This window comes from Corvus hawaiiensis, chromosome 4 (assembly GCF_020740725.1).
Source record: "Corvus hawaiiensis isolate bCorHaw1 chromosome 4, bCorHaw1.pri.cur, whole genome shotgun sequence".
NCBI classification, from domain to species: domain Eukaryota; kingdom Metazoa; phylum Chordata; class Aves; order Passeriformes; family Corvidae; genus Corvus; species Corvus hawaiiensis.
The window spans coordinates 62,997,929-63,020,184 of record NC_063216.1 but is presented as its reverse complement, the minus strand read 5'-3'; the positions used below and the strand labels follow the sequence as shown (position 1 = coordinate 63,020,184).

The window sequence follows — 22,256 nt, the reverse complement described above, 5'->3', positions numbered from 1 at the left end:
ATTTTCCCTTACACAACAATTCTTGTTCTAGCCACAAAAGAATGAGATATTTTGTGGTGCGGGAATGTCAAATGTGTAAACAGTAAAAGAAAGTTTTCAGGGTTATGGGAAGACTGATACTTAGTTCTTATAATAGTAGAGGTAGCATGGGAAAGATCAGATACAAGCCAACTACTGTATTTTTCAGTAGTCTCCGAGATTTGGCACACCTGGGTTTGAACAGGACACAAATTATATGATGAAATTTCTTTCTAGGCATTGCAAATTTTGAATTGAATTCACATCTGGGCATATCTTAAATGTCTAAGCCGAGGACATGAGCAAAGGTGCCCAGCTTTACTATCCAGCCCTCAACCAGGACAATGAAATTTCTGTCTGCAGTGGCTTTGCAGTCAGATTAGGTATCTCCAGAAGACAATTAAATCTCTTCAGACTGTTATTTATCCAATGCCAATATAAAAATCTATGTTTCATGGAGAGAGGTCTGTATCCTCTGTTCTCTTCCCTGACTGGTGTCTGCTACTGAGCTTAGACAAACTATCCTGTCAGTTCTCCATGCAACTTCAGATTTGCTGCACAGTGCTTTAGTTTTTGAAAAAGGAGTGAGAAAATATTCTGATTTGACATATTTGCCTGGTGGTCATGGAATTTTCCTGGGATGCAGGACGGGGAGATTCAATCACCCTTGTGATAAATAGGTCTAGATGCATCCCAGAAAAGTGGTTTACCTACTAGACTGATATGCAAATGATGGATTGCCCTGTTGTCATCATACTTGCCATGTTTTTCCTGATTCATCCTGGTGGTTCAGCCTGACTTCATATTCTTGTCTGCCTAAATCTGGAAAATAGTAGAGGGGCCTCCATTTAGAATGTGAATGAACATTTTTTATTTAATACTAACTTCAGAGAGATCTAATAAATATAAACTCTAAAGACATGCAAATTAAAAGATTGGATTTGGAAGGTTTAGATGTTTATCACCTAACCTAAGATTTTAGATGGCTTGCCTTTTCCTTCATGTTACTTGCTAAGCAATCAGGGTGATTATCGCAGAATTTTTTACTGACTTCTGTAATTTTTTCAGAGTAACTTGCTATTGGTGGAAAAAGAAGAACTTGGAGCCATTAGGGAATCTGAACAGAGGCTGTGGATATCTTGGCCACTGCAGGCAATCCAGAGGATCAGATTTACCCATATAATACTGCAGTAAACAGGTTCAGTGGAGGCTGGGGGAGCAGTGCTAAATGCATTTGAGGGAGAACACTTCCAAACAGTTAATTTTGATGCTTACCTTTATTTTTATAGTCACATTTTATGTCTTTATTTTTAAATCAAATCATCCCCTGTTACTCTCATTCCAGAAGACAATTTGACGTGGAGAGCAGCATTGCTTTCGCCTCCATTTCATTGAGTGCATACTTGCACTTAATCATCTGATTTTCAGTGGGCTTTGTTATGTTAAATATCATACCTTTCATCTTTGTTCTTCCTTTGTGAACTGCTGTTTTCTCTTTCTTCTTATTCTTGATGTAACTAAGTCTACTGAAATCAATGGTACAACATGATGAATAAATGTGTGTTTATATAATAATGTTTGATAGAAGGTCCTCTAATTGCAATACGAATGCTTTCTCAAATGTCTGTATTTCACCAGTAATCTCTTTGTCCTTCTTAATAAATGATAAAGAATATAAGACCACTGGCAGATGTTTAAAATCAAACAAAGGGTTCTTTGGTAGCATATTATGCAGTTCTGCTCAAGTAAGTGTGAAAATGTCTCTACCTGCATTCTGAAATAGTCACACTGTTCTGATGGGTTGTCATCTGGCTCTTATGAGAGCAATGTAGCAACTTAGTAATGTAGAAATCCACTTCCGTTATATCCCCTAGAAGTAATATTTTATTTTTCATTTAGGAACATCAAAATTGAACGGGGTCAAAACATCCTCTTACAGTGTGTTTTGTGCCACATTTTATTTGTTTTTGATTCAACATATGAAATAAAACTCTTAACACTAATACAAGTATAGTTGTATTTTTAATGGTGAACTTGAAGGAAATAAAGGATACTGACAAAATCACATTCTCTGCAATATACACATTTTAATGAAAGCCAGAAATTCATCATTTTATAATACATTTTTGTTTTATATGCCTCAAATTAATGAACTTTAAAATGAAACAAACTGTGAAGCACTTCCCAAAGTGTTGTAGATGTTGCTGACAAAGCAGTCTGTATTTGTGTATTATTCCCATTGGAAGATAAAGTACTGATCGTATTTGTCAGCTCTTAACAAAACTATTGAAGTACAGGGAATTTGCATAGACATAATACAATTTTTTGAAAGGAAAACAAAAAATATCATGCACAAAACATCTGCCATATAAATGTCTGTATGCATGCAAAGACTTCTGCCATAGAACTGAGCATTGCATAAAAATTTGGCAACATAGCTTAGAAGAGTATTGTAGCTAGGTTGTAAAGAATGAAATATCTGCACAGCAGGGTTTATATGGCTTTTTAAGGAAACCTTCATTACAGTATTATGCAGCTTAACCAAAATCTGAACAAAACAGAAAAAAAAACCCCTCAAAAAACAGAGCCATACTTATTTGCAGGCCAGGGATATTAAGGATAACAGAAAGGCTTTATAGATATGTTGCAAGCAAGAGAAAGACTAGGGATAAATGTGGGCCCTCTCCAGAAGGAAAAGAGAGACATTACTACCATGGGAAAAGAGTGCTGAGTTTCTCAGTGATTTCTATACCTCAGTCTTCAACAGCAAGTGCTCCAGCCATGCCACCCTAGTTGAGAAATGCAAATGCAGGGACTGGCAGAATGAAGACCTGCAGCCCACTGTAGGAGAGGGCCAGGTTCAATATCTTCTAAGGAACCTGAATGTGCCCAAGTCCGTGGGACCTGATAAGATTTATCTGTGGCTCCTGAGGGAGCTGGCAGATGAAGCTGTTAAGTCATTATCCATCACTGTTGAAAAAATCATGGCAGTCAGGTGAAGTCCATGATGAGTGAAAAAGGGAAATATAACCCCCATTTTTAAAATGGGAAAAGCAAAAGACCTGGGGAACTACAGACTAACCAGTCTCACCTCTGTTCCAGGGAAGATCATGGAGCAGATTCTCCTGGAAACTGTGCCAAAGCACATGGAAAATAAAGGGGTGATTGGTAAGAGCCAACATGGCTTTACAAAATCATGCCTGCCTAACCTGGTGACCTTCTAGGACAGGGCCTACAGCACTGGGAGATAGGGACAGAACAACTGACATTGTCTACCTGGACTTAAATGCAAAGCGTTTGACACTGTCTCATGTGACATCCTTGTCTCCAAACTGGAGAGACATGGATTTGATGGATGGACCAGTTAGTGAATAAAGAACTGGCTGGAGGGCTGCACACAGAGAGTTATGGTCAAGGGGTCATTGTCCACGTGTTGAGTGGTGTCCCTCAGAGGTCACTACTGCAGCTGATACTGTTCAACATCTTTGTTGGCAACATGGATGGTGGGATCAAGGGCACCCTCAGCAAATTTGCTGATGACACCTAACTAGGTGGGGCAGTCAACACACTGGAGGGAAGGGATAATGCCATCCAGAGGGATCTGGACAGGCTTGAGAAGTGAGCCTGTGTAAAGGTCCTGAAGGTCAATAAATCAAAGTGCAAGGTCCTACACATGGGTCGTGGCAATCCCAGACACAAATACAGGCTGGGTGAATGAGTGATTGGGAGCAGCCCTGCAGAAGAAAGATTTGGGGGTGTTGGTTGATGAAAAATTCAACGTGAGCCAGCAATGTGTGCTCGCAGCCCGGAAAGCCAACCTGTTCTGCATCAAAAGGTGCATGGCCAGCAGGTCAAAGGAGGTGATTCTCCCCCTCTGCTCTGCTCTTGTGAGACCCCACCTGGAATACTGCATGCAGTTTTGGTGTTCCCAACATAAGGACTGTTGGAGCAAGTCCGGAGGAGAGGCACAAAACCTGATAAGAGGACTGGAGCACCTCCCTTACAAAGACAGGCTGAGAAAGCTGGGGCTGTTCAGGTTGGAGAAGGTTGTGTGGAGACCTCATAGGATCTGTCCAGTATCAGGAAAGGGGCCTACCAGGAAGCCAGAACGGGACTCTTCATCAGGAACTTTAGTGACAGGACAAGGAATAATGGGTACAAATTGAAAGAGGGGAGATTTAGGTTAGATATTAGGAAGAAATTTTTTTCTGTGAGGGTTGTTAGACACTGGAACAGGTTGCCCAAGGAAGTTGTGGATGTCCCAACCCTGACCGTGCTCAAGGCCAGATTGGATAAGACCTTGATCAATGTGGTCTCGTGGGAGGGGTCCCTCCACATGGCATGGGTGATTTGGATTAGATGATCTTTAAAGTCCATTTCAACCCTTTGACATTCTGTAATTCTATGGCCCACAGACTGAAAAGCTAATAGTTTGAGGAGGGACTAGTAAACCTCATGATCAAAAACCTGTGACCATAGTGTACACAAACCAAGTTAGGAGTGCTAAGTAATAAAGTTAGCGTGTTATTGTTGATGTTTCCAGACAGTTTTATTGATTGATTTTGTACATATCACATGTTTTTAAAGTCTGAGGTTGTTACAGCTTTGCTGGCAAACTGATACACTGAAAAGATATAATAGAACTATAGAAGAGAATATAGAAGAGTTCTATAAATAATTCAGCAATTCCTTCTATTTTTGGGGTTTCCTTTTCCTTTTTTTTTTTTTTTTTGCTTATTTTGTTTTGTTTTTAATAAGGCCTTGATTCAGGCACAGCTCTACTCACAAATCATGTATAGGTTGTGAAAATTTTGCTAGTATCAACAAGACTGAAATTATACTGTACTGTATTGACTACAGCCACAACTATGAATTCTTGGTGCATGTTTTAAATTGTCAGCATGCCGTTTTAATAAAATTGCATTGAATTCTCTGCCCATTGGTTCAAGAATGGTCCACTAATTCATATTCAGAGAGAAGAATATTCCCAAATAAACCTTCTCATTTTCTTTTCAGTGATAGTTTTGTGCCTACTTAAAATTGCAGGGGTAGACAGTCATTATGTCAGGAATGATAAAATCATGGAATCATAGAATCGTTTTCACTGGAACAGACCTTTGAGATCATTAAGTCCATTAACCTAATAATGATGTCAAGTTCACCACTAAACCATGTCCCTAAGTGCCATATTTACATATCTTTTAAATGCCTTCGGGGCTGGTGACTCCACCACTTCCCTGAGCAGCCTCTTCCAGTACTTGACAACCCTTTTGATAAAGAAGTTTTACCTAATATTCAGTCTAACACTGACACATCCCCTCACCATCTGTCCCCCTCAGGGGAACTTGAGGCCATTTCCTCTTATCCTATGACTTGTCAAAAGAGACTAACCCCCACCTGGATACAATCTACTTTCAGATAGTTGCAGGGAGTGATAAGGTCTTTCCTCAGCCCCCTTTTCTCCAGGCTAGTATAGACCTTTTTCTCTAACCATATATTTCTGTGCATGAGGGCACCTGTGAGGCTCAGGATTAGCCAGCCTCCTTTCCTCACAGCTAGTTCTGGCCTACAGTGTGATCTAGCCCTAGAAGACCTGACCCTTATGTGTAGCCTGTGCTTTCTGGGAAGCCAGCAATTCAAGCAGAAGTGATCGTGTACTTTGAGTGACTTTGCCTCAGCAGGGTGAAATTTTCCCACTTTTTCTTTTTCCATGGTAGCAGGACTGAAACCCCATTCTTTTACCATATTTGCTGATAGTGGTGTTTTTTTCTGAGTCTTGCAAAACATGGAAAATCAGAATTTATTGAGCTGGATTCGGTAATATTCTGTATGTAATATGCTGTTGACCAGCACTACATATGTATATTTCATCATACTGCACCCTATTACAACTTATTGCATAATGTAAGAAAAATCCAGGGTTTTCACTGCTAGTATATAATGGCAGAAACAATTCAATTACAGGTGGTATGGGGGGAACTTTTTGTTCATAGAATGTATGTTAAGTTCTATTGCTGATGAATAATGAAACACTTTAAAAGATCTGTAACCTTTTCAGTAAATGAACAACATCCATCCAAAATAAAGCTGAGTTCTGTAAAAGCCCATAAGATAGAGATACTATTTCTCACAAGTTATTTCCAAGTGACTTATTCTTAAGGGGCCTCATATAAGTGCAGAAAGAAACTAATAGGTTGTATTTCTTAAATCTCTGATACTATCTGGAACAATATCCTTTAAAAATGGTATTCCATTACGAGACAATAAAAAGATGAAAGGATAAGATAACTGCACTAAAGATTATTAACCCCGTAAAATAGGATGCATTTCTGGTTTTGTAATGTTGATAGTACATGTTTCAGTAGAATATTTTGGCCCAGCTGTGCCTCTTAAAACCAGAAATCTTCCCATAGCTCTTAAAATTGCCACCATTAAAATTATATACTTTACTGCACCTGGCCCCTAGAGGGGACTCCATGGTGTAGATGACAAGAGTTGGAAGTGAACTGAGGGTTTGGAAAGGGGCAAAAGGTATTAATACATTAATACAAAAGTTATTAATACAACTACATATGTGCTAATGCCCTCCTAAAACTTTTCTGGAAAAATGTCTGAAAGTTTCCTGCAAAATCTTAGATTGCCTTACGTCTGCTGTTATCCCTTCAGTCATCTGCCAGCTCAGGCAGGTTTCAGGTGAGATGGTTATTGCCCCAGAGAGACCATGGTGCTTCAGTTAAGGTTTTGCTGTAGATCCCCATTGCTGCTTTATCATGAACTGCATCTTAAATATTAGAAATCTCATGAACTGTTCTGAGTCCTCTGAAGATAACACACCCCTGATAAGGGTTAATGAGAGAGTTTTAATCTACAGTGAGTGGCTAGTCACTTGGGTCATTTGATTTATATCTTCATACAGATAGGACTGTGACCCAGTGACCCAGTGATCTAAGGGGCTGCTGCTCTTCCAGTTCTCTGGTTCCTGTAGTGCCAGAGCAAGCTGAATTACTTGACTTGATCACAGGAGCAATTTGATCTTTCTAGGAAGAATGACTTGTCTTTTACAATCCTATGGAACTATTTCCTCTAAAATTACGATGAACATGAAGGATGCAAAAAGTACAAGAAATACATAACCAATATGAGAAGTCCAGCAGTTCCTTTCACAGAAAAGAAGTATTTTTGCTACTTTATTTGCTCTATTGAAGCTATCTTTCTCTTGCCTCGTGGTGCAGAGTGGTCTGTTGTTAGTGATGGAGATTTTACTGCTGATAACATTTTTGGAAGTAAAAATTTCAAAATAATTTGTAATAAAGGACCCATCATTAATTACAATCATCTTAGTAAAAGTGCTTGTTAAAACGGGAGACAGGGATGTATCTTATATGTCTTTGGTAATGCATGCTAATAAAGGCAAATAAGCAAGAATTTTATGAACCAAGGACTAGGTCTTCCATTAATTTATGTGAGGAATGACACATTCACATTAAAATTATTTTTGGCGTACATTTCATTTTTGTCCTTGGAATAGTATGTGATGTATCTGAAACATAAAAACAGAAAAAGCCCTGAGTTACAATGGATAAGTAGTCAAAAAATCTGTAAAGGTAATAAACTGTTTTTCAGACTGATCTTACTTTTAGATATTGACTTTGTAGGTTATCTTAATGTATGGTAATAGCTCTTCACCTGAGAAGTGTGTGGGATAGGCTGTGGGATCCCACACCTGATAGGGTGTGGAATACACACGGAGATGGCTGAGAAGAGAAGATACAGAGATGGTTTCAGCTGAGTGGAAGAGAAAGGTGGGCAAATAATATAACAAGTAGAAAAATCAGTATCTGTTCAACAACCTGCTCAACACCCAGTCCACTGGCTGCCACTGCAATGCTGACAGCTGCAGTGGCCCTTGGGAAAGTGGTTTGGTTCAATGTGTTCCTGGTCTTTCTTGTTTCAAAAGTAGTTTGCAAAGGTTAAGAGCTGAAAGTCTCAGTGATTTGGTTTCAGACTCCTGAATCTAAGCACTCACTTTTAGCACAGTGGCTTTGTTGGATTTGGATGCTTGCAAATGCATAACACTTTGCATTCAGGTTTTCTGAAATACAAGCAGTTAGTTTTTGTGAAGCAGAAGAATGCCTGGGGCAAAGGATGTGGACAAAGGAAAAGAGCAAACAGGCAAGAAACCTTGTGGATGATAGATTGCTACCACACGGCTCTGTGGAAATAAAGAACTGCAAATTAAAGAGGTTGTCAACAGTTAGGAATTTGCAGAGGAGGGTTGCTTCTAAGGACTTAATATTTTGTTGAATGAACTTCTGCAGATCTGAATTGGATCTGAACTGTCTGTTTTAAAAATGTTCAGATGGACAGACTACAGTGTCAATTTACAGATCTGTTACTATTAGGTAAGTTGTGCACTCCACTCTCAGTAGGGGAAGACTATAGTTGCTTTTTCAGGCTGAATAAAGACTTTAGTATTTAATTTATTAATACAAATGGATATTGAGTGAAACAGTTCAACTGAAACAAAAATCTGGCAGTTGAGTATTAAGCTGAGCTTTCTTTTGTAAGGTCTGAATGGATGATACTTATTGCATCTTTGTGCTAGTACACTATGGATATAATTGTAACATAATTGCATTTTACATCAACAGTTGGCACCCTTCAGAATATATTTTCATTTTTGGCAGATTTTTATTTTCCAGCTAAGGGTCAAGAAAACATTTTCCCAGTTAAAAGTTAACCAAACAACCAAGTCCATCTAAATAAACAGGGACGTAATATTGTTCACAAATAGTCAACAGCAATGGTTTCATAAATTTCTGCATGTTAGTGTATATAAGGGCATGTTTTTCATCAGTTTTAATAGATTGTTCCTTGTTTAAAATGCCACTGTTAGGTTTGGATGATGGAAATGAAGAAATATGAAAAATGCCAAGGGAGGTGATGCTGTAGTCTAGGTTATTTATCTTGGAACCTCTCAGAACAATGAATTACTGTCTGATGGAGGCAATTTCTTGTTCTAGGTCCTGGGCTAACAGATTAGTTGAACGGCTCGGTGTCATAGTTCCATCTTCTCCCTTTTCATGTTCTATGCTAATATGCTGTAATGACATATTGGTTTCTCGTGACTGCAAAATAAGTGAAATACACTGTTTTATTTATTGTACCAAATGAAGCAAAAAAAAAAAGGCTGTTTTCATCTTCACGATGTGAAAGATGTTGAGAGATTCTATATCGCTGCAGATGTTAGCAGATTTGTGCCATGTAAATTGGGTATGTTAATGATGTTACAAAATGTTCTAATCAGTGTTTATTCCATCATATTTTATTTATATTTGTTTTTCAAAATGTATATGCATATGGTACAGGAACCTTGAAAAATCATAATAAGGCAGTCAGATTGAAATACAGGTTTTAAGTTAAGTACAGAGATATATGTTTTAATTAAAATGGTTTGTAAATATAAATTAGGGATACTCAGAGGAGTCCTTCTAATTTGTTTAACACAGTAGTACTTTAAAATATTTCTTCTTCAATGATAACAGAAGTCCTTTCAGCATAAACTGGAGAGTGTGCTTGCTGATGATCCAGGAAAAAATACACTGACATTCTTTAAAAATACCTGACAGGTAATATTTACAATTTTTTATTCAAACTTCTAAGCTGAGCTCTTGGAAACTTTTCAGTATGGTTCAGGCTGTGAATATAAACTTTTATAGCTTATATTGCAAGGAATATGGATGATAGCCATTAGGTTGCTTCCTAGGAGTTAAACACTGTGTTTTCCTTTGCTTTTTAGATTGTGACTGACCATAAAAATGTTTGCAGTTTTCTGGGGAGTTAAGTGGAATTTAGGTTAGGCACAGTAGATCATAGAGAAGCTTAGGCAGAGGAAAGACAGAATTCTCCCCAGAGCACATGCTTCCCTGTGTATCAGTGTCAATGCACTCACATTGATATTTAATATAAAAGCACAGGGGAAGTTGAGATCAAACTGAGAACTGGGTAGAGAGTGAAACGCTTTCAGGATTAGCTAAAGTTGGGTATTAGGTGATGTCTTGATGTAAGATATCTAAAAATCATTTTAGGCATCATTTAGCTTAGTCTACTATTCCTAGAAAGAGAAGTATTTAATTTTGTATCCTGAATATTATTACACAGCTATACCTTTGAATCTCTTCCATAGGCATTGAGTCACAGTAAGCCTAAGTGATACACAATTCATACACAGAACTTGCTAGTAAGTTTTGTCATCCTAGAAGAGTTTTTTGAAAAAGAAGCAATCACTAAAGACTGCAGCATTGTTCACCCTTTTTGTACTTAGCTCTCACACAGAAGTACAGAATATGTTTTTTGTGATACTTGAAAGCCAAAAAGAAAGAATATATTTCTTCTTATTTAATAGGCAACTATGCTACACATTACTGTTTGAAAGCTATTGTTTTGTGTGAAAGAAATTGTTTGCAGTTTACCTCCTCATATATGCAGTTCTGTTGGAGGGTAGGAAGAGGGTTTTTTTGTTGTTTTGGGGTTTTGTTTATTTTCTATCTTTGTAGTCTTTATCAAGAGCTTATTTTAATCATTTTCTTAAAGATTATCTACATAACTGTCATCGATTAAGTCTTTTTTTGTTTTAACTGTACAGGTTAATTTACTGAGTGCTAATGTATGGAAGTTGGTCAGGGCACTAAGTGATAACAGGATTTACAGTGCAAACCCTAGAGACGTGTTTATTTATAGAGTCTGTGTGTTAAACCATGATACCACAGAAATCAGAGGAAGTCTACCTGTTCCCTTCATTGAAGTCAGAACTTTACCTCAGATTGAAGAGCAGGTCTGCCCAGTGTTGTGTTGTATTTGTCTCCATGGGATGACTGAAGGTGTGGTATTAAAATTAAATATATTGACAATGGTGTTTGAGGAGAAAAACTAATGGGAAGATGGATGTGCTGAAACCTAATTGCAGTCACCGAGAATAGACTAAAGCAGGAACTGGTGGAACTGAACTAGCTATTTAAAAGCCTTTCTCTTATGAGAAAGTCACGTTTTTTCTTCTGCAAGTTTGATGTAACAGTTATAGCCATCTTTGGATCTCTCTTGAGCTAACACTACAGTCACTTGCTCAGCAGTTAACCTCTGCAGACCATGACCTTAATAATATCTTAAAGGTAATATTTGTGCAAGGATGAACACTTCCAGAACAATTTCTCCAGTGAAAGAGAAGCCCACTGTTTTCTCAGATCGTTGGCATAGTTTTGTTTCAAACAAAAGTACTTTTCTAATTGACTATTGAAGAATAATATACTATTTTGAATTTTTTGGCTGTCTTCTTTATTTTTAATTTTTGCCAGTTTGGTTTTCTTTTGTTACATTGAAAGACAGCTTTGGATGTTTCTAATTGAGGGTTTTTATTATAACCATCATTCTTCTTAACAGCAGTGAAGTGAAAATGCAAATAAATACCTCTAATAAGCCTCTTTGTTTTTGTTTTTTTTATGTATACCAAACAGATTCTCATCCTGTGTTATTTACTACTGAACTGCTGCTCCATAGCTGTCCTCTGTAAAATAGGAAATGAAAAATCACACTTCATATTGTGGGAGAGTGGCTTTAAAAACACTTGAGAGAGAACATGAAAGTATTAGAAAATCCAGGCTAATCACATAAGAAGTGCATGATCTAACTGCTTCCCCTAGAATTCCAGATATTTTTTTTTTTTATCATGCCAGCTTTTAAGATGAATTTGAGTACTTGATTTCCTAGGGAAGAATAGTAATGTCTAGAGATTTCATTCATGGTTTCTCATCTTTGCAAATTGAGGTTGGCTTTCCTTACCTTGACATGTAATTGTATCCATGTGCCCTGGCACCAACCCAAGCAGGTAATAGCCTGGACTTTTGGTAGGACCTAGAATTATCTGCAAGATTCTGTGATTTTTTGGCTATTCTTCTGCTTCATAATAAGTGAATTTATAGAGATGTTGGTACAACACTTTCAAGCAAATAGACAAATATCAGGTTCCAATTCTCTTGTTTTCATTTCCAGTTGTCACAGTTGTGGTTTTGATGCATATTTAGAATGTTTTAGTATTCCATTGGCCAACTCAGTCTTCCATGGCAACCAGAAATCAAATAAGCAATGAACTGAAGTCTGGGAAATATGAAGTGGAGTCTTGTACATGAGGAAAAAACCCTGGGTGTTTGTGCTCCACAACTGTCAGTTTGAAAACCCTAAAACTTATTTTTCTCATAATGTGACTGAATTTCCACATTAACAATAGAGAGAATTCATTTTCTAATACATTTTGGACACCTTTTTTTTTCTGTTTATCAAGCTGGGGTTTCATTGCAAATTTTGATCTTGACCAAGATACTACGATTGCAAAGTTTTTAGAGAACAGCATTTTATTACCGCAGAGCACACAGTTTGGGGAATTGATAATTTTTCTTCTCTCCCCCTTGTGGTTCAGCTTTCGGCAGGTCATCTTGCTGCATACAGAGACTGATTGATCTCTCACCACATGTAAATGGCAGGTGCTTCTTAGGCCCCCAGTGGGACTTACTTCAGTCTGCAGTGATTCCTCTTTCTTCATACAGTATTGTTAATAGATGCCATCTTTTGGTCTCTTAATCTTTAACCAGCAAACAGAATTGAACCTGTTAAATACATCCAGTATTCCGTGTTGTAAATATGGTGCTTTAGTGCATGACTGCAGTGAGTGCAGTGGAGTTTAAAAGCAAATGAGTGCTTCCTAAGAGATAGGAGATTTTGCTGTTCAAATTATCTGCAGCCTACATCCTACAGAAATAAAGCCTGAATGGACAAGATTTTAACTCAGCATATTACCTTCCCAAATGACAAAATTAGAATGGATGCTATGTTTTTAAAGAACTGTGAAGTCATGAATAAAGAACCTACTTCTTGACCAAAGAGAAATAAATCTTCATTTAGGAGTTTTTACAAAAATGTGTTTAAATCACAGATCTGTTAATGAAATAGAGGTTTATTATGCTAATTTTTTTCACTCAGGTTGTTGGTGAATTAGCCTTTTATTTTCTCTGAATCATTCACTGAATTAATTTACCCTCTAATATTAGAAGCACTAATTATCAGTTAAGTTGTTCTGTAGGTTAGTTTGGAAAAGACCATCATGTTATTAAACAATGCTCTAAAAAGCATTATTTTAAATCATCAAGTGGGGTGATTCAAAAGTAATACTACATAAATGCTTCTAAAAGACATTGGTTAGAAAATTTAACTACACTCTTGAGGCAAACTCATCTATCATCAATGCCATCACTGCCAGTCATGGGATCTTATTATACCTTTGTTTGCTGGATGGGAAAATGCAAGATAAAAACCTGTAAAGAATTTTACAGGCTGTGACTGTCCCTTTTTCCCCATTAATCTTTTCCTTTGATCAGGCAAGGTCTGTTTTCATTCCTTTAATTATTTTCTCTAATATCTTCTGAAACCTCTCCATTTTACTGGAGATCTTCTAGATGACAGTTTTAGCAGAACTGAACAGACTGTTCCAGAATTAGCAGATTAGCAGTGTCTTGGACTCCAGTGCTCTATTGACTCAGTAGTGAAGATCCTCCCTTTATATGCATTTTAGATAAGTCTCTTACAGGAAAGTGGATTTATATTCAGCCCAGTCCCTGTCCCACAGCACTTTGCAGAGTTTTTGTACCCCAAAATCTAGCTGTATTTATGCCATTCATTCTTTATTCCTGTAGATATAATACTAATTTTCCCTTTTCTTTTTTTTTTTTTTTCCTGATTATATTATTCACAGTTTATCAGCCAGTCACAATTATTCTGTAGCAGGGATCAGACCTGCTCCTTTACGTGGCTGCACTCTTTGTGTTACCTTATATTTTACCAGAGGTGATGTGGGATGCACTTGTGTTGCAAATTACTTACATAGATGGTTAAAAATCATGGGGTGAAGAAGTGACCTATTTGCAAGAGAAAAAAAGTTAGAGGTTTCTAAAAGCGCAGTTGATGAAAATTCTGTTTATATTTGCAATTTTTTAGGTAGCCAGCTAGCTAGATTTAATAAATTTCTTTTTTTGTTTTTTTAACCTTTATTACTTTTAAAAGTCTAGCTGTCTTTTAAATAAACCCAATCTCCAAACTGAAGGTTATCAGCATTTTGATTGGATTGGGAATTCCTTTGCATGCGTGGAAGAAATGTAAATGCTATGAAACAAAAGTTCATGTGGAGTGTATATTTCTTTATGATCTTCTGATTTAACAGTCAGCTGGGTAGGAGCACAGTTACATTAAAAATATCATGTCTTCGACTTTTTAGAAGCTGGTAGGAAAAACTTCTTCCTTTGGAAAATTAAAAATCATAGTATGACTTTCAGTAATTAAGAATGTGAGTAAATGATTACGATTGGATCCAGGCTGTTAGTATTTCCTCCATGAGGATTTTTGGTATCATTGATTTGTATAAAAGCTTCATTTTACAAGTAAGAAGAGTCTACATGTGGTATTCTTTTCTAAAATTCTAAGTTTAGATTTTCTTATTTTTAGTATAAACACCTCTACATTAAAATTGATAAAGTAGTTAAGATTTAGTTTTGCTGTTGGAGTATCTCATGGCTTCAGCATAATTTTGCAACTTATTACACACTGTGTGTTTTCAGTGGAAAAGAATAGAAAAATTCAGAGCATTAGTCCACGAGAGCTATCTTCTACATTCTTTATGTTGCAGTAGCATTAGGGAAAAACCTGTGCAAAATTCTTGAGGACTGCTTAGGGAATCTTGGCATTCCTATGCCTGTCCACCCTGATTTTATTATAAGAAAATCTATATCTTTAGATGGCTACCCATGGCTGTGAGAAAGGCAATAAAAGATATAAGTTAATCTACCAAATCAAAAGTAAAACTGTGTGAAATATTCAACTTGCAGTTAAGATATAAGGAATTGAAAGACCACCTCAATGGGGCTCAATATTTCATGGGAATCAGTCTCACTTTCATGAAGAGCAATGAACAGGAGGAAATATTTCTTTTACCTTACAAAAAGCGTTTGCCATCCAATTATGACATTTGAAAGGTCTGCCTGTCTACGTAGACTTTCAGATTTATGCCAATAAAGGTCAGAGTCACAAACGTTGTTGCTGTTATTCTTATCTACTTATGTGTACAGAACTGCTCTATGGAATTTCTACGCAAGATCACTCATGAAACTGAAATTCATCATTTTCTTCCATGACCCAAAATATCCAAAATAACAACCACTCCTGCCATCAGTTAAGTCCAAAGCATTTTCAGAGTGAGTAACATTTTGAATGTTGCTACAGATTCGTAAACAATTGGTACTGAAGAGAAACATGGACATGCAAATCATGTAGAAAGATTGATATTCTTCAAAGAAAAAGAAAACTCAGACCTTGGCACACATAATTTCAAATCCTATTAAGCCAAATGTAAGATCTTGTCTTGTTTTAATTCATGCTAGTGCTCGTGAGAACTGGCCTGAATGAGGGCTACACAAAATTGGAGTTGTCTCTTAGGAATCTGTTCCTTGTTTCATCTGCTAAATCAAATGAATGAGATGGGATTTTTTTTCTTATGATTTGTATCATTTTTCAGCTACCTGGGCTCCAGAGTTGTGCTGCTAGTGGGATTTCTGTGTGCCAATTTTGTGACTCCACAGTATCTTAAATTCCTAGAACAGAAGTTACATTAAAAAAGGGATATAATGAGCTCTCTTCAGGCTAATGTAGAGACACTTTTCCTGAATTCTTGAAAATTTTCTGTCTTAGCTTGACTATTTCTCTTTAACTGCATTTCAAATACAAGCATAGTATTGACAAAGTAAAAGAAATACCATTATTTTGAATTAATAACACATAATTTGAGTAATAGATAAGTGTTTTCATACCAGAGAGGCTGCTACAGCAATAAAAGAAAAAAAAAGTACTTCAAAACTCAAAATTTAAAAATTGGCTTTTAAAGAATATTTTGTATTCCTTGGATTAAAAAAGATGGTGTGAGTCTGTGAATTACATTCTTTATTTAGATAAAAATACAAGTTTTGAATATTTTGAGTGTTAATAAAAACACAGAGATTTTAACTTTTAGGATGAATATCTCACCTGAATGTGATTGATCAAGCTGACATCCATCCATGCTCCAATTTGGGATTACACAGGAGTAGAGAACTTTGTCACTACATTCCCAAAGGCTATATATGGTAATTGACAACATTAGTATCAATTCTCCATAAAAGTGTGTTTCTGACAATCATTTTAAATGCATAAATGGTAAATAATTTAAATGTATTACAGCATACATAACTCCTCATTCATCAGCAGCCTTTTTCAGTACAAGCTCTTTTATTTCATGCTAGACAAGGCAATGCCTGTGAAGTGCTTAGCTCAGTAAATAAAGAGGGATCTTCTACAGGAAAGTAAATCTTGCTTTAAGGTATAATCAGTACTGTATTGTTAGTGCAAATCCAGCTTATGTGCAACAATACAGGAATCTAGTCAGCTCACTGCTCCCTTCAAATTTAACACCTTTTTCAGTGACAAAAGGCACAGCACTTAATAATTTTATCCTAATCTTTTGAGTCTACCTCAGAAATGCCAGGTATATTTCTATTTTAACAAATGCACAAGATGGGCAGTAAATGTGCACGACATGCTGCACTGTATGCAGTGCCATTAGGACATATCTGTATAGTAGAACACACTCTTTGCAGTACTGGGAGTTTATTTTGATTTCACCTGAGGCAGTAGGATTGTATTCTGGAAAAATCAGAATGTGAAGTCATTAGATTTTCATCCCCTTTGAGCAATGTATAGTCAGGAATTGTTAGTGGTGTTCATTTTAAAGCTGAACAGTGGTATTAAGTACTTCATGTCAAACACTGGGATTGCTTTCACAAAGCAGAAACAAAAAGATATGGTTCCAGACTAATATCTGAAATTAAGAGAACCAATAAAATTTTTTAAAAATTGAAATTACCTTTGAAATTTAACGGAATTTATTGTTTGAACCTTAAATCCCAATAAAATGTTTCATTCTGCCTTACCTACTTGCACTGATTGTCTGCTTCTTATTATGAACAGAAGTCACCCTTAAGAAATCAAGACTTGCCAACACTTCCAAATACAGCAGCATACCATAATTGCTTTTCTATTCTAGGTGTAGAATTGGGCTTTAACTGCTGGCAAATTCAGATTTTTAATGGTGCCTCCTCTAAGTTGCAGCCTTTCAATTATATGCACTAGCAAAAAGCTGCTGATATCCTGTTCTAGCAACCTAGGTATAAAGAGCATTTTGAAGTGCCACGTGAAATAAGATAGTAGTGAATAATAAGCTAGAAAATATGCTTAAGGAATCAGTTTGCTATTGTTGCCATGTACAAATTATACAGGAAGAGCTGAGGGCTGGCATCTGTTTTTCAGCTTACTTCTGTGCACTTGAAGCTTAGTATTGTTGTTTGCCTACAGCTATTTTTTGCATTTATTAAGAATCAGTCAATCATACAGCTCCTAAACAAAAGAAAATCATTTGGTGACTGAATTTACTGAGATGACTCTCCAAGAGTACAAATTATGGTTTTCATAAGTAAGGTGAAAAAAAAAAAATGAACTTCCTACATTTCTTCTAACATGTATTAATTTATTTAATCTAACTATGTACCATTAATAATGCTTTGTAACTTCAAAGATTGACTCATGAGAAAAAAGTTTGATGTTAGTTAATCAACTACATTTCTTGTTTGAAATTGCCTAGAATTATATCTAGGTTTGCTTTATCAGTATTTACCCATCTTCTTTGAGATACAGACTGATGTAAATTACTTCCAAGGAATCTATCCTGGCCCCAATAAATTTTTGCTTTTTCATTGGTTCTTCCTGAATAGAGCAAACTCAAGAGGTTAGAAGGTGCCATACATTTTCAGTATTTTTAATTTTGAAAATATTTTTAAGAACATTATTGCCTACTGCTCAGTCATAAAATTTCATGCTTTTTCTGGTGAGATGGGTGAGCCATATGGTTATCCACATGCAATGCAAGGTTAGAACAAACTTTTATCTTCTATTCTTTAAACTGCAAACTGAACAAAGCTCACATGTAAGACATGTATACCAAAATGATACTGCCTCACTACTGATTCTTAAAAAATATCTCTTTAAATTGAACCTAAGACCTTTATGTGGGAAAGGCAACAGAAGTAGATTCTGTTTTAAATTCTCAGTACTGTTGGCTTTCAGCATAATTCAAGTTCCAGACTTTCCTGGACTCAACATCACAATTTATCTGCTCAGTCCCTATCTTCGTAGAGTGATGGAGAAATCTCCTCAAGAGCTGATATATCAGGAAAAAGTGATACTATGATTTGGAGAGCTCCTTCAGCTGCTGTTCAATGTGACAGTTTCTTTCTAAACAGTCTGGGTTTTGTTTTCAAATGTGAATCAGGAAGAAGTGCAATCCTGAAATCAGCATGGTTAAATTGCCTAATTAAATATGATAAGCGGGTTTAGTTTTCAGTACTCTACTCCTGTAGAGTGATAGAAGCACTGTTTAATTGCACATTAGGCAAGTTGTGGGTGAAAAAGACAGACATGGAATAGGACTCACTGAAATGTAGATATCAAGAATCCCATTTAAATTCTATGGAGAGATGCCGACCCTAGCAGTGAGTGATTTCTCTCATTTTTAAAGTATCTAGTGTATATGGGTAAATTAATAGTTTCCTGTATTTTTTTGGCTACAAAGGGAGCCTGAGTGTGACTATCTGAGGATAGAAATATGGTATAGATAATGTGAAGTCTACCTTCAGGCAAAATATAATGAACTACATCCTGTAGAAGACACCCATAGTTCTTCCAAAATATCTTAGATGGAAAAAGGAGTATATAAGAGGTGCAGCACAGGTATATTTAGTCTACAATTCAGAGTCTGTATAGGCAAAACAATGCAAGGGATGAATCTGACATCCCTGAATGACATGTCCACAGAAGTGACAGACTTAGTAGAGAACAGCATGACTGCTGTGCAGTTCCTGCATATTTTTTTTATTTCTTAGTAAGAAATCTAATAAAAATAAACCTGGAAAGATTTGTTTTTAATTAGATCAATATCCAGGTCTTAGAAAGTTTAACTGCTTTTCACTGTCTTTAACAATTCTAATGCCGATGAGCACAAGGATGAAATTACTAGTCCTACTTTGTGAAGAATCAGAGAAAAAATGTCAATAACTTTAATGAAAAACAAAGCATCCTGCAATTTCTCACTTATGACATGTTTTCAAATAAATGGAAACACTTTTCTTGACATCATGATTAAAACAGGACATGATTCTTTGGCCCTCACTAATGATTAACTGTTCTGATCATAAAGCAGACTCTCAGCTTTTCTGCTAGAGTAACAAAGAGGAATTTGGTTTAACAGTAGTATTGTCAGGTGAAAAATACTATTATTTAATGTAGACTATTATTTAATGTAGACTTTCCTATGAATTATTATATTGTCATTTCATATGGACTTAACCAAATCACACTTTTTTTTTAAATGAAGGCAATGAGGAAACAGAATGATGATGCAAAAGAAGGTTGTTCTGTGCAGAAAATAAAGACTGAAGATTCAGAACAGTTTTTTTCTATCTCTGAAATGATAATTTCAAATGTTCTTTTCAAGAATAATAGCTAAAAACAGTTCATACAGAAGCATGGATTTTACACTGGAGTTATCCCTTTAAATGATTACTTGTTAAGAGGAATCTGATGGAAACCTACATTATAATCATGTTGGTATAGATAAAATATATACATGATCATGGCAGACACAAATTAGAAGGTTAGAAACGAAAGTTAGTCAAGTCTTCCTGCTCACATTCTTAAAATTTTCGCATTTTTCAGTGACAGCTTTGGTTTAGAGATGGAAAACACACAGCAGACAAATGGTTCAGAGGTACAGTACTGAAGAAAAGCTGCATTAATCAGGGGAAAAGACAGCCTTTATAGAAAGCTGTAGGTTTCCAGACACAAGTCAAAGGTGTTTTGTTATTGATGCTGCAATATCTAGTTCAAAGAGGAAATGGTGTCAAGAATTGTTATTTTGAAGTAACAGCATCATCCACTGCCCAGGGCACTGTGACCCACTGTGTGTGTGACTGCAAGGAGAGCAGCAGCCTCAGGATGCAGCCATGCAACTGCCCCTCATGTCACAGAACACCTGTGATCAGCAGTACAAGTGCAATCCCTAATATGGCTCTAGATTGCTCTGACCAAGCTGTTTTGGTCTGAGTAAAATAATGTATTGTCCTGTGCTCTCTCATCAAAGGAGCATAGCAATAGTAGATGTCAACAGTCTTTCTTTGTGGCACCAAATTATGATCCTATGGCATAAAAAATTAAAAGCTAACAAAATGCACTAAAGTGATTACTCCTGCTCAGGTGAAACAATGATAGGGAAGTGTTTATGTGGATTCCTTGATGACAGACTTGTAAGGAAAACAGTGTAGAGCTCACACCAGTGAGGAAAGCAAGAATATATGACAGGGGGAAGTAATTTAGTGAAAATGTTATTGGTAGTTTTTAAAAAAAACCTTGCAGTGTCTTGAAATCAAGGAGGAAGTTCAGGAGCTATTGGAAACACCTATATAAACCAGGTCTTATGGGCCTAAGCTTTTTAACTTGGAATATAAACCAGGCATTTTGAGTTTGCTTTTGTTTTGGGTATTTATTTTGGTTTTTTCTTAGTTTTGAGGTGAGGATTTTTGTCATGTTTTGTTTTTAATAAGAGAATGCAGGATATGCTTTACCAGGTATAAAGTTGAATATCCAGTAAGATCCTCAAACACTGTCCTTTTCTTCTAGTTATGCTTGCTGGGTTTAATTTTTTTCTTAGAGATTTACATTTTTAAGTGTAAAGTTCTTTTTGAAGTTGCTTTAAAAAATATACATATGACCTCACAGAAATTCTGTAATATATTGTGACATATATTACATCATCTTCTTTGCCCTTCAATAGTACTCTATCAAGGACAGTAAAAATACAAAACCAAATGCACAGCCCTTCTGCATCACTGCAATAATTAAGCCCAGAAAAGTGGCTGCTAAGAATGCCTTACTTATGCCAGGGGCCAGTTTGGTCCCAGCAGCCTTAAAAAATTGAGAAGGTGACAAAAAGGTGGAGAAAAGCATGCATGACTTCAAATGATGGCTCTATCTCAACAGTCCGCTTTTGCCATTCTATGGTCTATATTGCACCAGCTGACCTCTCTTCAAAAGGAGTCACAGCTCTGGAGAGGGCATGCCAGAGGGGGAACTCTGTCATTTTTTGAAAGGGTTATTGAAGGCCACTCACTGAGTAGATGGAAAAATGGATGAGAATTTCAGAACCTGGCTTAATGGGGTGATTTGTATGACAATTACTCTTAAGACAATATTTTGGAGGGAAAAAAGGCTCCAGAAGGAGTCTAGCATGATAGGATTCCATTATAAAATTGTACTTTGGAACAGAACTTCTTTTCATGAGTAGTAGGATTTCTGATTTTAGCCATAAGTGTTTACAGAACCTGTGGGGTGCAAGAATAGTTATTTCTTCTTTTTTCCTTTGCATATAAATTTCCACTTAGCTGTGTTGTTCCTTTAACTAGCATAGCTCTTTCTTCATTCTTCAATTAGTTTTTTAAAGACCCCAGACAGTTTTGTAAAATAATCTATACCTTTGTAGAGTTTCATGTTATGATTTTAATGTATGAACTGTCATTGGAATTTAAACTGCCATTGGCAATACAAACATTATTCAATGACTGGTGCAAATTATAAAAACAACCCTTTTTTCTGCATTTGCTTTAGAAAAAAAATTAAATTTACTGACTTCCGTTCTTATCTCTCTTTGCTGAAAGCTACCATGGCATGAACTCTTAAAACTGATTAAAGTATCATGGAAAAAGTAGTTCGTATTAAGGAAACTTTAAAATCAAGTCGAATATATGTGGTGTGTGTGAAAAAATCAAGACATATTAAAGGTACTGAATTTGACTGGATGTAAGAATAGGGAATATTTATCACATGAGATTTATAAAATATTACAGAAATAGCTTTAAATTACTGCAACTAAAAATAAGACTTCTTGACACAGTGGATAAGGTAACTAAAGACTAAAATAAGACAGCAAATGAACGACATGCCTTAGATAGGGGGAAGGTTGCTATTGGAGGAGCAGTTGCATTTTGGACACCAGGGATCAAAGAAGA

At 36.2% G+C, this 22,256-nt stretch overlaps 1 protein-coding gene across 11 annotated transcripts in view; it reads left to right on the top strand.

The window, feature by feature from the left end:
• Nucleotides 1-22,256, top strand: part of TAFA5 (TAFA chemokine like family member 5) — a 518,314-nt gene that overhangs the window by 346,825 nt on the left and 149,233 nt on the right. Inside the window, exon 5 of one of the 11 annotated variants that reach the window (XM_048300903.1) lies at nt 16,121-16,171. The exons of 9 other annotated variants lie outside the window; for them this stretch is intronic. In XM_048300903.1, the coding sequence (XP_048156860.1) occupies nt 16,121-16,138 (18 nt within the window). In that variant the 3' untranslated portion in view covers nt 16,139-16,171. Of the gene's footprint in view, nt 1-1,086; nt 2,084-16,120; nt 16,172-22,256 lie in introns of those variants that run through there. One more of the 11 variants, XM_048300900.1, reaches the window with a different exon arrangement.